Raw genomic sequence first — 13438 nt, 5'->3', positions numbered from 1 at the left:
CCGCCACCAAGGCTGCCAGTACACACTGCTCTTTGTTAAAAGTCATTCCTATTGTGTGTTTACATCAGCATATGTAGTCAGTACTTTTCCACTGTCTGTTTGTCCCCACAACGGTTACACAACCCACTGTGTTAGTTAATGGTTGAGCTTAACTGAAACAAATATATCATTTAAATGCTTCTGAATGCTTCGTACTAAGGCATATATTTACAGCAGCCAGGCAATCACCACTTAGGCCAGTGTGGCCCCTACCACCCTGACTCCTCACAGATGTCCTCTCGTGATCTCTCCTCCCCAGTAAGCAAACTGTGTGCTTGAACAGGACCTGGACATCTTGTTCGGATAATCTAAAATTTGGATAATTGATATTCAGATAATTGAGGTTGCACAGTATACACTATCTACTGTTAGCTAACAGACTCTATGAACAGCCAGATAATTATCCATTCCTTTGTCAACTGTTTTCTCCCTTTGTGCTCCAACCCCACCTATTGTATTACTCCCTTCCCCCACTCTGTTATGTATATACAGTAAACAGTCATTTTCTAAGCTACCATCAGTTCTGAAGCAGGGTCATCGGACAGATGTTACCAAACCTTTTCCAGCAAATTCTATTTCTGATTTACAGCATCCGCAGTACTTTCGGTTTTTATTTCGGAAACACAATAAGTTGGTTACGGCCTAATTAATTTTCAACTGTACAGCTTCCAAAGATATACTTCCACCTGCCCGTAGCTTCACGTGACTCCGCCGGATATGAACGAGCGCGTGGTTTTACTTCCCCACCAACCCCGTCCAATAGAAGAGTAGAGACTCCAGTGATTGACAGCCGGCCCTGGTGGGCGGGGTATGGTGAGGCCTCTACACGAGTCTGGTGTGTTCAGTGAGAGCACAGGCTGAATAATGGCACATAGTGTTCAAATCGGGGGTGATACCATCTTTGGTAAAATTATTCGCAAAGAAATCTCGTGTGACCTTCTTTACGAAGATGATAAGGTAGAGCCGGGTGGGGTGTAAAGTGTGGGGAGAATTTGCCCTAATCCCGGAATGAGTTTGCATTAAGGAGAGGCCGGGCATGTTTCCCTGTCAGTGCCTGTCCCCCTTTTTGATCGTGCGCCAATTGTTTTAAATGTTATTTAAAACTGTGAACGAGGTTATATCGAGGCCGAGTGCCTGTAACTGACTCAGCTGTCTAGGCCCCCACCAATCTGGAACGATCGGATGTTGCGCGGAAAGTGGAGGAGCTTTCCCAGTAACTTCACTGCAGCCTTTTTCAATTTGTGTCTTCATAGATAGTGATGATCCGTCTTAAATTGAGCGCGGAGACTGCGCTGAGGTTTTCACGTCGAACTAGGCCGTCAACAGTCATTGCTGCACCAAAGCTGACCTCAGTGGAGGTGTTCTGATGTCAGCGGTGGTTGATTACCGACGCCTCAGACACTGAGTCAGTCCATTGTGGACTGACAAATGGCAAGTAATATTCGCGCTACACAAGTTGCCAGGTAGTTACCAGCTCCCAACAGCAGACATGATATTCACTTGCGTTACCACTATTGAATCCCCATCCCCAATATCACCATCATAACGTTACCCTATTAACCATAAACTGAACAGGAATAACCATGTAAATATTGTGGCTGGTACAATTACATTTAAAAGTTATCTGAATGTGTTTAGGAAGGGTTTAGAGGGATATAGGCTAAGTACTAGCAAATGGGACTAGATTAGGCCAGGATATCAGATTGGCACAGTTGGACCAAAGGGTCTGTTTCCATGTTGTACATCTCAATGACTCTAATCAATAGTGAGTAATTTGATTGCCATCTTGTCCACTACCTTCAGCATTTGCTGTCTCACAGTGCACTGATGTATAGTGGCAGCAGTGTCTACAGTCAAAGATGTACTGCAGAAATTTAGCGAGGCTTGTTAGATCTGTGGTAGGCACTGACTTGCAGCAGCAGGTGCCTGGATTCAATTCCAGCTTTGGTTGACTTTGTGGAGTGACATATTCTTCCCATGATTACATGGGTGTTTATCCGATGGTTTCTTCCCAAAGTTCAAAATTGGCAGGTTTGATTGATTGATGCATAGTGTCCAGGGTGTGCAGGCTGGGTGGATTAGCCATGGTTAAATGCTGGGTTATGGGAAAAAGGTGGGGGTAGTGGGCTTGGGTGGATGCTGTTCAGAAAGTTGGTGCAGATTCAATAAGCCAAATGGCCTCGATCTGTATTGTAGGGATTCTATGATTTGTAGCTGTAACCGTCGAGAACCTTTTCCTCTTGGCAGCTGGTGACTTGTAGATAAAATCAGTGTACATAATCTAAAAGAAGTAGCTTTATTTGGTTTTTAAGAAAGAAGAAATATAAACTTACCTGTTTTAATCTGATAGCTGAGTTTGCTCTGTGAGCAATGTGAGCTGCTAATTAAAATGTTGCTATTTGTAGTGCCTGCTCTAAATTTTTCTGATAAATTGGAATGCAATCTGTTCTTTTCCAGCAAAAATTCTGAAAAGAACTGCTCACAAAACTACCCTCTCTTGTCACTTAGCAATTTCCATGTGTATGTTGCTACTGTCCCCTGTATTTGCTCATCAGTCCCTTGTTGACTTTAAGGCGTACGTTTTGGAAACCTGTGTGAGTCATATCAACAGCAGTGCCCCCCCCCCCCCCCCCCCTGCCACAAGCACCTATGTTAAATTTGGCCAAAATCGAACAATCACTCTGACAGAATATAAGTTTCAGTGAAAAACAATTTGTGGAAATAATTAAGAAAATTCACAATCTGTCACTTCCCACACTGTCTCATGTAGTCCAACTTTTTCGACTGTCCCCCTTTTCCACTTTTACTCTCCTCGTTTTCCACTCCCTCACTCTCATTCATTCCCTTTCCAACTCTGCGTCTGCCCTTCCCTACTTTTCCACTCTCTCAAAGTGTCACTATCTCTTTGTTTCACTCTCCCTTGCTGCGACAATAGACAAAGCCCTTGTTTTTCTAATTATTAGATACAATGTTCTGTCCACAGTCCAGTGTAATGTAATGTATTTTAGTGCTTGGATTTTGAACTAGGAGCATGTGGGTTTGCATCTGTGTGAAATGAATTTTCATGATTAACCTGCCAGTATATCTGGAGCTGTGCTTTCTCAACAATATGTGGAAGGGGGATATGTCCTAAGGTAGTGGTGCGAATTTGTTTGCATTAAGAAGGTTTTACAAGTGCACAGAGTGAATGGTGAGGAGCAGTAACTTGCTTTCAATTTCAAAGGAATAGGATTTTTTTTTGCTTGGAGGAACTTTTGGTTTTGGTTTACAGAAGGGTGTGGTTTTATATGTATAAAACAGACCCCTGAAGAAAGAAGCTTAAGAATGGTTTGGGAACTGGTTACTTCAGTGTAATGATCTTAGTTTGAAAGTTCCAGACCAGAAGTACTGGTTACAAAGCTGAAAGGGTTATTTGAAGCTGAGGAATGTTAAGCATTAGTGTGTGACGAATCAAAAGGGAGATGAAATAACTGCACAGAAGCTGGTATCCCGTTACAAGTGCATAATACACTGACTGTGGCCAGCCAGCTCAGAGTCAGTTCCTGAAGTGAGAAGATTCTGAATCCCCTGTTTATATATTTTTTTCTCTTGGAGTCAGTCCCCTGAGCTGAGGAGATTCTAAATCCCCTGTTTAAAATGTTTTTTAACCCTCATACTACTGCCTAACAATGGTAGTGCTTATTTATTTCCCAGCACCGATGTCCTGTATGCAAATGTCTGACACAGTGAAGAACAATGAGTATGTGAATGTTTATTCACATTCCACCACCAGGAAGAAAGGAAACACCAAAGTGGCTAGTGACAAGCAGTGCCCTTCTTATCAAAGAGCAGCGCTGCGTGTTCCAAAAATGTGAAGGGGAGGGCAGTAATTAAATCAAAGTAGAATCAGCGGTAATTTCATTCTTTGGATTCCCTAACAGTTAAGACTCAGTCGTATTGTTGTGGATCTGGAGCCACATGGAGGCCAGACCAGTAAGGATTGCAATTTTCTTCTCTTAAAAAGTATTAGTGAACCAGATGAATATTTCCAACAATTGATAAGTCATCATTAGACTACTAATTTCAGATTTTTATTGAATTCAGATTCCACCATCTGTGGCAGGATTCGAACACAGGGTCTCAGAACATTAGCTGCATTTCTAGATGAGCTGTCTCGTAATAATACCACAAGGCTATCACCTCCCCTTTCCCCTGTTTATATTTTTTCATTTTTCTTTCTTATTGTTTTTTTTTACTGCTTACTTTTTCTTCCCTTGTTTATATCAGCCAGCCAGGGCTCCTTTTATTGGTGTTGTTAACTTGGGCCAATCGAGAATCTCCGAGTAAATAAAAATACCCCTGGTTCCAATCATCACAGGAGGATACCATACAGTCAGGCTGCCATCCCTATTGCCCTTTCTGACTGACTGTCTTGGTATTCCTTTCTGGCTGCATCTCTTGTTAATTGAATGCTGCCTTTACCCAGACATCTAGATGGATGCATGAATAGCAAAGGTTCAGAAGGTTTTATGCCACGTGCTGGCAAATGGGACTAGATTAATTTAGTATATCTGGTCGGCATGGGCACATTGGACTGAGGGGTCTGTTTCCATGCTGTACAGCTATATGACTCTTTCATCAGAATGAAATGGATTTTCCTTTCACAGTGTATCGCTTTCAATGATATTCAACCACAAGCTCCGACTCATTTTCTTGTGGTTCCAAAGAAGCCTATTGCCCACTTGTCTAAAGCAGAAGATTCGGATGCAGAGGTGAGTGAAGTTTTTACACTGTTCTTAAAGTAATCCATGTTATGACACATTGGTGATATCTTACAATAAAACATTTAAAGATGCTTAACTGACAAATGGAAAATGGGTGGAAGTAGTAAAGATTAGAAAGGTTTGGCTGAATAACTGGATGTGAAAGATAATGATAAAGGGAGAGCAGTGGAGAAGACCTCTGAGACTGGTCCAAACAGCTGAAGCTTGCTGATATTGGTGGGGCCTCAGAAGGAAGTTTCAAGTCAAAATGGATCGTTGAACAGAAACTTAATGTTAAGGTTGGGTGAATGAGATCATGGATCACTTCTATGAAAATAAAAATTTGAGCAAGATTTTAAACTTGATGCATTGGACTACAAACCAGTGTGGATCAACTGGATGTGTAGATGGGATGTACTCAACAGTATTCTGGGCAAGTTTATATTCATGGAGGTTAGAAGACAAAAGGTCTGCAGTGAAGGGAGATATTGACATTGTCGTGTATGGAGTTTTAAAATTGTTAGTGAGGTTTTAAACTTCCCCACACTAGGGATAATACGGTTTCTATCTTGGAATTCAGGGGGAGCTGGCAAATTAGATATATAATTGGCTTGTTGGTAGGAAGCAGAGGGTAATTGCAGAAGGATGCTTGTCAGATTGGAGTCCCGTGACCAGTGGAGTGCCTTGGGGGATTGGTGCTGAGCCCATTACTGTTTGTTAACTATAATCAATGATTTGGATGAGAAAGTACAAGACCTGATTTGCAAGTTTGTAGATGACACTAAAATAAGCGGTATCGTGGATAGTGGGGAAGGTTATTAGAAATTACAACATGATCTTGAATATGAAGTAGGCAGAGATATGGCAAATGAAGTTTAATGGCAAATGCGAGGTTTTGCACTTTGCAAAGTCAAATCAAGGCAAGAGTTTCTTGATGAATGTAAGGGCCTTAAGGAGTGTAGTGGAACAGAATGACCTTGAAGTTCAGGTGCATGGTCCTCTGAAAGTGGAGTCACAGGTAGACAGGGCAGTGAAGAAAGCTTTTGGCACACTGGCCTTCATCAGTCAGGACACTGAGTATGGGAGTTCCAGAGTTATCTTGCAGTTGCACAGGATGTTGGTGAGGCTGCACTTAGAGTACTGTGTTCAATTTTGGTCACCTTCCTACAGGAAAGAGTGCAGAAGAAATTTACAAGAATGTTGCCAGGACTCAATGGTCTGAGTTATAGGGAGCGGTTGAACAAAATAAGACGTTTTTCTTTTGAGCATAGGAAACTGAGGGAACTTATAGAAGTGTATAAGATTGAGAGGCATGGAAAAGGTGAATGTACTCAGTCTTTTTCCCAGAGTTGGGGAATCGAGGACTAGAGAGCGTCAATTTAAGGTTAGAGGGGAAAGAACAAAAAGGAAGCTTGAGGGGCAACGTTTTTTACACAGACGTTAGTACACATATGGAATGAGCTGTCACTAGAGGCATTTAAAAGGCATTTGGACAAATACGTGGATAGGAAAGTATTTAAAAGGATATGCCAAGTGCAGGGAAATGGGGTTAGCGTGGATTGACATTTTGGTTGGCATGGACCAATGTGTTGTAGGACTCTAAGATTGAGACTGTGCAGATGTCTGTGCTTATAATGTCCATCCTTTTCTTTCCTTCTCAAATTCTTAATTACAACAACAACTTGTACTTATGTAGCATGTTGAAGTTATTTGAAGGCATTTCAGATGCACAATTAGACAAAACTTTTTTAATTCTAAACTACCATCGACCTGCCACTCCACCTCCAACTTCTACCATATTTAAACTTCACTCCAATGTTACTTCTGCTGCTCCCCACCTTCTTTTTCTGATTTAATTTTAGTTTATATTGTCAATAGCTCCCTCCATTCATCTCTTTCAGCGTAATCATTGCAGCCCCATTCCTTAAAGGAAACCCTAATCTTGACTTTTCAATCCTCAACAATGATCTGCAACCTCTTTTTCTCCCTTTAGGTCCTGGGCAGCATGTTGTTCATAGTAATGGCCCTGATCAAATCTCAGCAGATCAAATATCAAAGCATTTTGTCTCTGCCACATCCTTATTTATTTAGGGTTGGCAGGATCTAATGCTTTTTAGGACTTTGCTTGGACTTTTACATCCACTAACATGAATTTAGCAAATAGTCTCCACTGCAAAAATACATCCACTACCTTTTGCATAACTCTTACTAATCAAGATGCAGCCCTTCATTGATGTTACCTGCAGACAATTTTAATTCAGCTATCAGGCCAGTTGAAAATCAAATCTTACAATATTTCTCACCTCCATTCCCTTTCACTAATTCAAAAAAATGATATTTTAGAGGTTTACAAAATTGTGGGGGATGGATAGGGTAAATAATCAAACCCTTTTCACTAGGGTCAGGGAGTCCAGAGCTAAAGGGTGAGAGGGAAAAGATATAAAAGAGACCTATGGGGCAACTTTTTCACACAGAGGATGGTATACGTATGGAATGAGCTGCCAGAGGAAGTGGTGGAGGCTGGTACAGTTGCAACATTTAAAAGGCATTTGGGTGGGTATACAAATAGGTAGGGTTTGGAGGGATATGGGCCAGGTGCTGGCAGGTGGTACTAGATTGGATTGGGCTATCTGGTCGACATGGAAAGGAAGCCCTTTCAAGTTTCACAACATCTTTCCGAGAGGAAGGAGATCAGAGTTGCAAGCAATATTCCAACAGTGGCCTAACCAATGTCCTGTAGAGCTGCAACATGACCTCCCAACTCCTGTACTCAATGCTCTGATTATTAAAGGAAAGCATACCAAACGCCACCTTCACTATCCTATCTACCTGCGACTCCGCTTTAAAGGAGCTATGAACCTGCACTCCAAGGTCTCTTTGTTCAGCAACCTTCCCTACGACCTTACCATTAAGTGTATTAGTCCTGCTAAGATTTGCTTTCCAAAAATGCAGCACCTCGCATTTATCTGAATTGAACTCCATCTGCCACTTCTCAGCCCATTCGCCCATCTGGTCGTGATCCTGTTGTAATCTGAGGTAACCCTCTTCGCTGTCCACTACACTTCCAATTTTGGTATTATCCGCAAACTTACTAACTGTACCTCTTATGCTCACATCCAAATCACTTATGTAAATGACACAAAGTAGAGGGCCCAGCACTGATCCTTGTGGCACTCCACTGGTCACAGGCCTCCAGTCTGAAAAACAACCCTCCACCACCACCCTTTGTCTTCTACCTTTTGAGCCAGTTCTGTATACAAATGGCTAGTTCTCCCTGTATTCTGTGAGATCTAACCTTGCTAATTAGTCTCCCATGGGGAGCCTTGTCGAACGCCTTACTAAAGTCCCTATAGATTACATCTACTGCTCTGCCCTCGTCAATCCTCTTTGTTACTTCCTGAAAACACTCACTCAAGTTTGTGAGACATGATTTCCCACACACAAAGCCACGTGCCATATCCTGAATCAGTCCTTGCCTTTCCAAATACATGTACATCCTGTCCCTCAGGATTCCCTCCAACAACTTGCCCACCATTGACATCAGGCTCACTGGTCTATAGTTCCCTGGCTTGTCTTTACTGCTTTTCTTAAACAGTGGCACCACGTTAGCCAACCTCCAGTCTTCTGGCACCTCGCCTGTGACTAGCGATGATACAGATGTCTCAGCAAGAGGCCCAGTAATCACTTCTCTCGCTTCCCACAGAGTCCTAGGGTTCACCTGATCAGGTCCTGGGGATTTATCCACCTTTACCCGTTTCCAGACATCCAGCACTTCCTCCTCTGTAATATGGACATTTTGCAAGATGTCACCATCTAATTCCCTACAGTCTATATCTTCCTTAGTATTTTCCACAGTAAATACTGATGCAAAATACTCATTTAATATTTCCCCCATTTTCTGCAGCTGTCTTTCCAAATGCATCTATATCTTATGTCAGTATCTTCTCAAGTAACTTACCTACCGCAGATGTTAGGCTTACTGGTCTATAGTTCCCAGGCTTTTCTTTGCATCCCTTCTTGAATAAGGGCACAACTTTCGCTACCCTCTTGTCTTGCAGGACCTCACCCGTATTTACCAATGATGCAAAATAATCTTGATTAAATTCATGAGTTCATATTTTATAGTCTGTAACTAAAGGGGTTTATATAGATGGGTGGTTGTAAAAGTAACTTTAATATTATAGTATTGCTACCAAAAGGAAAAAAATTATTTTTGGTGTGAAAATGTTAATGTCTTTATCATTTTAAATGTCTAGGAACATATCCCTCAATATTTTAAACTCCATAGAATATTTGCCAAGTAAAGGAGATTTTGATTTTTCTTTTCATTGATGAATCTAAATTGATATGGAAAGATTTAAGAGGAGATTTGTTACTGCTCAGAATCCAGTCACTTGCAGAGTGAAAAGCTGACTGAATAGAGTCATACAACATGGAAATAGTCCCTAAAGTTGAACTGGTCCATGTTGACCATATTCCCAAGCTAAATTAGTTCCTCTTGCCTGTGTTTAGTCCATATCTCTCCAAACCTTTCCTATTCATGTACTTATCCAAAAGCCTTTTAAATGTTGGAAAACTGTATCTGCATCCACCACTTCCTCTAGCAGTTCATTTCACGTACAGACCACACTATATTTTCCAAAAGAAAAGTTTTCCCATGTCCTTAAAATTTTCTCTCCTCACCTCAAAAATATGTCCCATAGTTTTAAACTTCACCACGCTAGGGAGAAGACATTTACTATTCCCCTTATCTATGCTCCTTGTAATTTTATAAACCTCTATTAGACCACCCCTCAACCTTCTACGCTTCAGTGAACATGTTCCTGCTTATGTTTATTACACCAAACCTCCATTCCTGCCAACATGACATCTCAACACTTAAAGGTATGAGCAATGAAAGCAAGTGTGCTAAAAGCTCGTTAACTATCTTGTTTACCTGTGCACGTTTCATCCTAGTAGGCGGCACGGTGGCACAGTGCCAGAGACCCGGGTTCAATTCCCGCCTCAGGCGACTCTCTGTGTGGAGTCTGCACATTCTCCCCGTGTCTGTGTGGGTTTCCTCCGGGTGCTCCGGTTTCCTCCCACAGTCCAAAGATGTGCAGGTCAGGTGAATTGGCCATGCTAAATTGCCCGTAGTGTTAGGTAAGAGGTGGATGTAGGGGTATGGGTGGGTTGCGCTTCGGCGGGGCGGTGTGGACTTGTTGGGCCGAAGGGCTGTTTCCACACTGTAAGTAATCTAATCTAATCTAATTTCCAAGAACCCTTAGGTCTGTCTGTTCTAAACACTACGCATTACCTTACCATTAATTGTATAAGTCCTGCCCTTGTTTGCTTTACCAAAATGCAATACTGCACATCTATCCAAATTAAACTCTGTCTTCTGTTCCTCAGCCCATTGACTCAATTGATCAAGGTCTCTTTGTAATCTTAGCCTTCACTGCCAATTGTACCACAAATATTGATGTCATCCACAAAGATTACCAGCCATGCTTCAAATATAAAACCATTTAGATAAGAATATTTGACAAACAAAAATGGACCCTGTACTGATCCTTGTGGTTTCCAGTCCGACAAAAACAGTTGCCCCTTTAGCCTTCAAAATTCCAGGGAAAACAGGCACCATTTGGATAATCTCTCCTGTCCTCATAATGTAACCTCTGAAGTCTAGGTTTCGTCTTTGTAAACCTCCGTTGTACTCCCTTCCTTCCTTCTGAGGTAGACTTGAATAAAAGAGCAGCACTCTCAATCGCAGGACATGGTCACACCCAGCCCCCACCATGCCCTAATCACTACTGTCTTTCTTTATCTAATTTTGGAGGGTAATCATGCAGAAATCTACTAGGATGAAATGTATACAAATATTTTTCCATTGTCTCCTGAAAGTGATGACCCATAGAAATACAAATCTATACTTCCCAATTGCTCATTGTTCTTGTTTAGAGTTTAGGCTGTTTACTGGTTGAAAAAGCATTTCTTCTCACTTCCTCTTGGTCACTGAACCCAGTTGTAACATTCTAATATGGAGAGAATTAAACCTGGCGTCTCTGTGGCTTAGTATCAGGCCATGTCAGGATTATATATAGATGTGTGTACCTATGTTAATTATATAATAATTGTATTTTTGCTAGTAAATATGTCTTGTTAATTCTATGGTGAACTGCACTCAATTATGCATTTTCTTTCACCTATCTTGTAGCTTTTGGGACACCTGATGATCGTTGGTAAAAATTGTGCTGTGAAGTTGGGCTTAACAAATGGCTACAGACTCATCCTTAATGAAGGCGACGACGGTGGACAGTCTGTCTACCACATTCACCTTCATGTAATTGGTGGACGTCAAATGTCTTGGCCACCAGGTTAATTGTTACTGGAATGTTGCTTGACCGCTGGAACAGTTAATGCAATCTCTTAAATAAAGAACATGTTACATGCTATGGTATGCCAATCTCAAAAAATTACTGCTTTTGTGTTTCAATTGCTATTAAGCTTACAGAATGAATTCAGTTCAGAAATCTGCGTGCAAATGCTGTAACTCATTGATAAAACAAATCTTGTGTGTCTCTATCTCAACCCTTTCAGCATTTATTTTTCCAAATATCATTCCTGTAGCTGTATTGCTGGCCACAGAGCTGCCTAATGTTAACAGTTGGGCAGGTGAATGTCTTTCCCACTGGGGAAATTAAATTGATACTGTACATGTATAATATTACAGGTGGTGATAGCCGGGTGGGTATTATCATTGGACTATTAGTCTGGAGATGCAAATGGATGACTGTGATCAAATCCTGCCTTGGCAGATGGTAGAATTTGACTAATCCACCATTCAATAAGATAGTAGCAGATCTTGAGTTCTCTGTTCTCTTTCCTGTGAACACCATATAAATCACCACTCTCTTATCCATCAAAAGTCTATGTAATTCAAGCTTTAATGAATTCAGTGACCCAGCCTCTAGTATGCATTTGGAAAAGCAAGAACTGGTTAGGGATAGTCGTCATGGCTTTGTTCATGGGAGGTCCTGTTTCACGGACTTGAGCTTTTTGAAGAAGTAACAGAGGGTTGATGAGGGTTGAGCAGTAAATGTGATCTATGTGGACTTCAGTAAGGTGTTTGACAGGGTTCATAATGGGAGACTGGTTAGCAAGGTTAGATCTCATGGAATACAGGGAGAACTAGCCATTTGGATACAGAATTGGCTCAAATAAAGGTGGTGGTGGAGGGTTGTTTTTCAAACTGGAGGCCTGTGACCAGTGGTGTACCACAAGGATTGGTGCTGGGTCCACTACTTTTTGTCATTTATACAAATGATTTTGATGTGAACATAAGAGATAAAGTTAGTAAGTAATTGGAGATGTAGTGAACAGTGAAGAAAGTTACCTCCGATTACAGTGGGATCTTGATTAGATGGCCAGTGGGCTGAGAAGTGGCAGATGGAGTTTTAGTTAAATAAACAGAAGGTGCTGCATTTTGGAAAAGCATTTTGGTGGCATGGTGGCTCTGGTTAGCATTGCTGCCTCACAGTACCAGGGACCTGGGTTCAATTCCAGCCTTGGGTGACTCTCTGTGTGGAGTTTGCACATGCTCCCTGTGCCTGCATGGGTTTCTTCCTGGTGCTCCGGTTTCCTCCCACAATACAAAGATGTGCAGGTCAGCTGAATTGGCCATGCTAAATTGCCCATAGTGTTAGGTGTATTATTCAGAGGGAAATGGGTCTGAGTCGGTTACTCTTCAAAGTTTGGACTTGTTGGACCTATTTCTGCACTGTAGGGAATCTAATCAAATCAAATTAAGTAAATGTCCTAGGGTGTGTTGCTGAACAAAGAGACCTTCGAGTGCAGGTTCATAGTTCCAGCTTTCTTTTTTTTTTCTTTTTTGTGTGTGTGCAGGTGCGAGACACAGTGAAAGACACACAGTGCATGAATCTTTATTCAATTGCCACCACCAGGAATATATGAAAAACACCCGAGTGGCCAGTGACAAGCACTGCCCTTCACATCAAAGGGCAATGCTGTGTGATCAAAACAGTGAAGGGGAGGGTAGGGGCTAAATCAAAATAGAGTTAGAGGGAGAAATAATGCACTCCACTCCCTGCGGCGCCCACCTCTCCCTGAACAACTCCAGGGTGTTGGACACCGCGTGCTCCTTCTCCAAGGGCACTCAGGCTCTAACGCAACCGCGGAAGAGGGGCAGGCAGTCAGCCCTAACGACCCCCTCCACGGCCCACTGCCTGGGCCTGTTGATGGCCAGTTTGGCCAGGCCCAGGAGCAGACCCATGAGGAGGGCTTCAGACCTGCCCCCTCTCCTCCGTACCGGGTGCCCGAAGATCAGGAGCGTGGGGCTAAAGTGCAGTAACTCCACTTACAAGGTAGATGGGATGGTGAAGGTATTTGGCATGCTTTCACTTTATTGGTTAGAGCATTGAGTATAGGAGTTGGGTGACATATGCAGGATATTGGTTAGATTGCTTTTGGAATATTGCTTGCAGTTCTGCTCTCCTTCCTATCAGAAGGATGTTGTAAAACGTGAAAGGGTTCAGGAACTATTTACAAAGATGTTGCCAGGGTTGGAGGATTTGAACTATAAGGAAAGGTTGAATGAGCTGGGGCTGTTTTCCTGGAGTGTGAGGCTGAGGGGTGACCTTTATGGAGTTTGAAAAAAT

The 13438-nt window shown here is 42.1% G+C and overlaps 1 protein-coding gene across 1 annotated transcript; it reads left to right on the top strand.

The window, feature by feature from the left end:
- The first annotated feature begins 816 nt into the window (after positions 1–816).
- On the top strand, positions 817–11345 carry hint1 (histidine triad nucleotide binding protein 1). Its single transcript, XM_072586887.1, has 3 exons — positions 817–996; positions 4686–4790; positions 10978–11345. Exons 1-3 carry the CDS (start codon positions 904–906, stop codon positions 11140–11142), a joined length of 363 nt encoding a protein of 120 aa, XP_072442988.1. The 5' UTR covers positions 817–903; the 3' UTR covers positions 11143–11345.
- The last annotated feature ends 2093 nt before the right edge of the window (positions 11346–13438 follow it).

This window comes from Chiloscyllium punctatum, chromosome 2, assembly GCF_047496795.1.
Source record: "Chiloscyllium punctatum isolate Juve2018m chromosome 2, sChiPun1.3, whole genome shotgun sequence".
Taxonomy (NCBI): domain Eukaryota; kingdom Metazoa; phylum Chordata; class Chondrichthyes; order Orectolobiformes; family Hemiscylliidae; genus Chiloscyllium; species Chiloscyllium punctatum.
Note: the sequence above shows the minus strand (reverse complement) of the source record. Positions and strands in the feature narration are given on the sequence as shown.

Coding starts and splice junctions, on each gene's coding strand:
- hint1 (XM_072586887.1), top strand. CDS start 904: ATGGCACATAGTGTTCAAATCGGGGGTGATACCATCTTTGGTAAAATT. Junction 997..4,685: donor TTCTTTACGAAGATGATAAG/GTAGAGCCGGGT, acceptor TTCCTTTCACAG/TGTATCGCTTTCAATGATAT. Junction 4,791..10,977: donor CAGAAGATTCGGATGCAGAG/GTGAGTGAAGTT, acceptor CCTATCTTGTAG/CTTTTGGGACACCTGATGAT.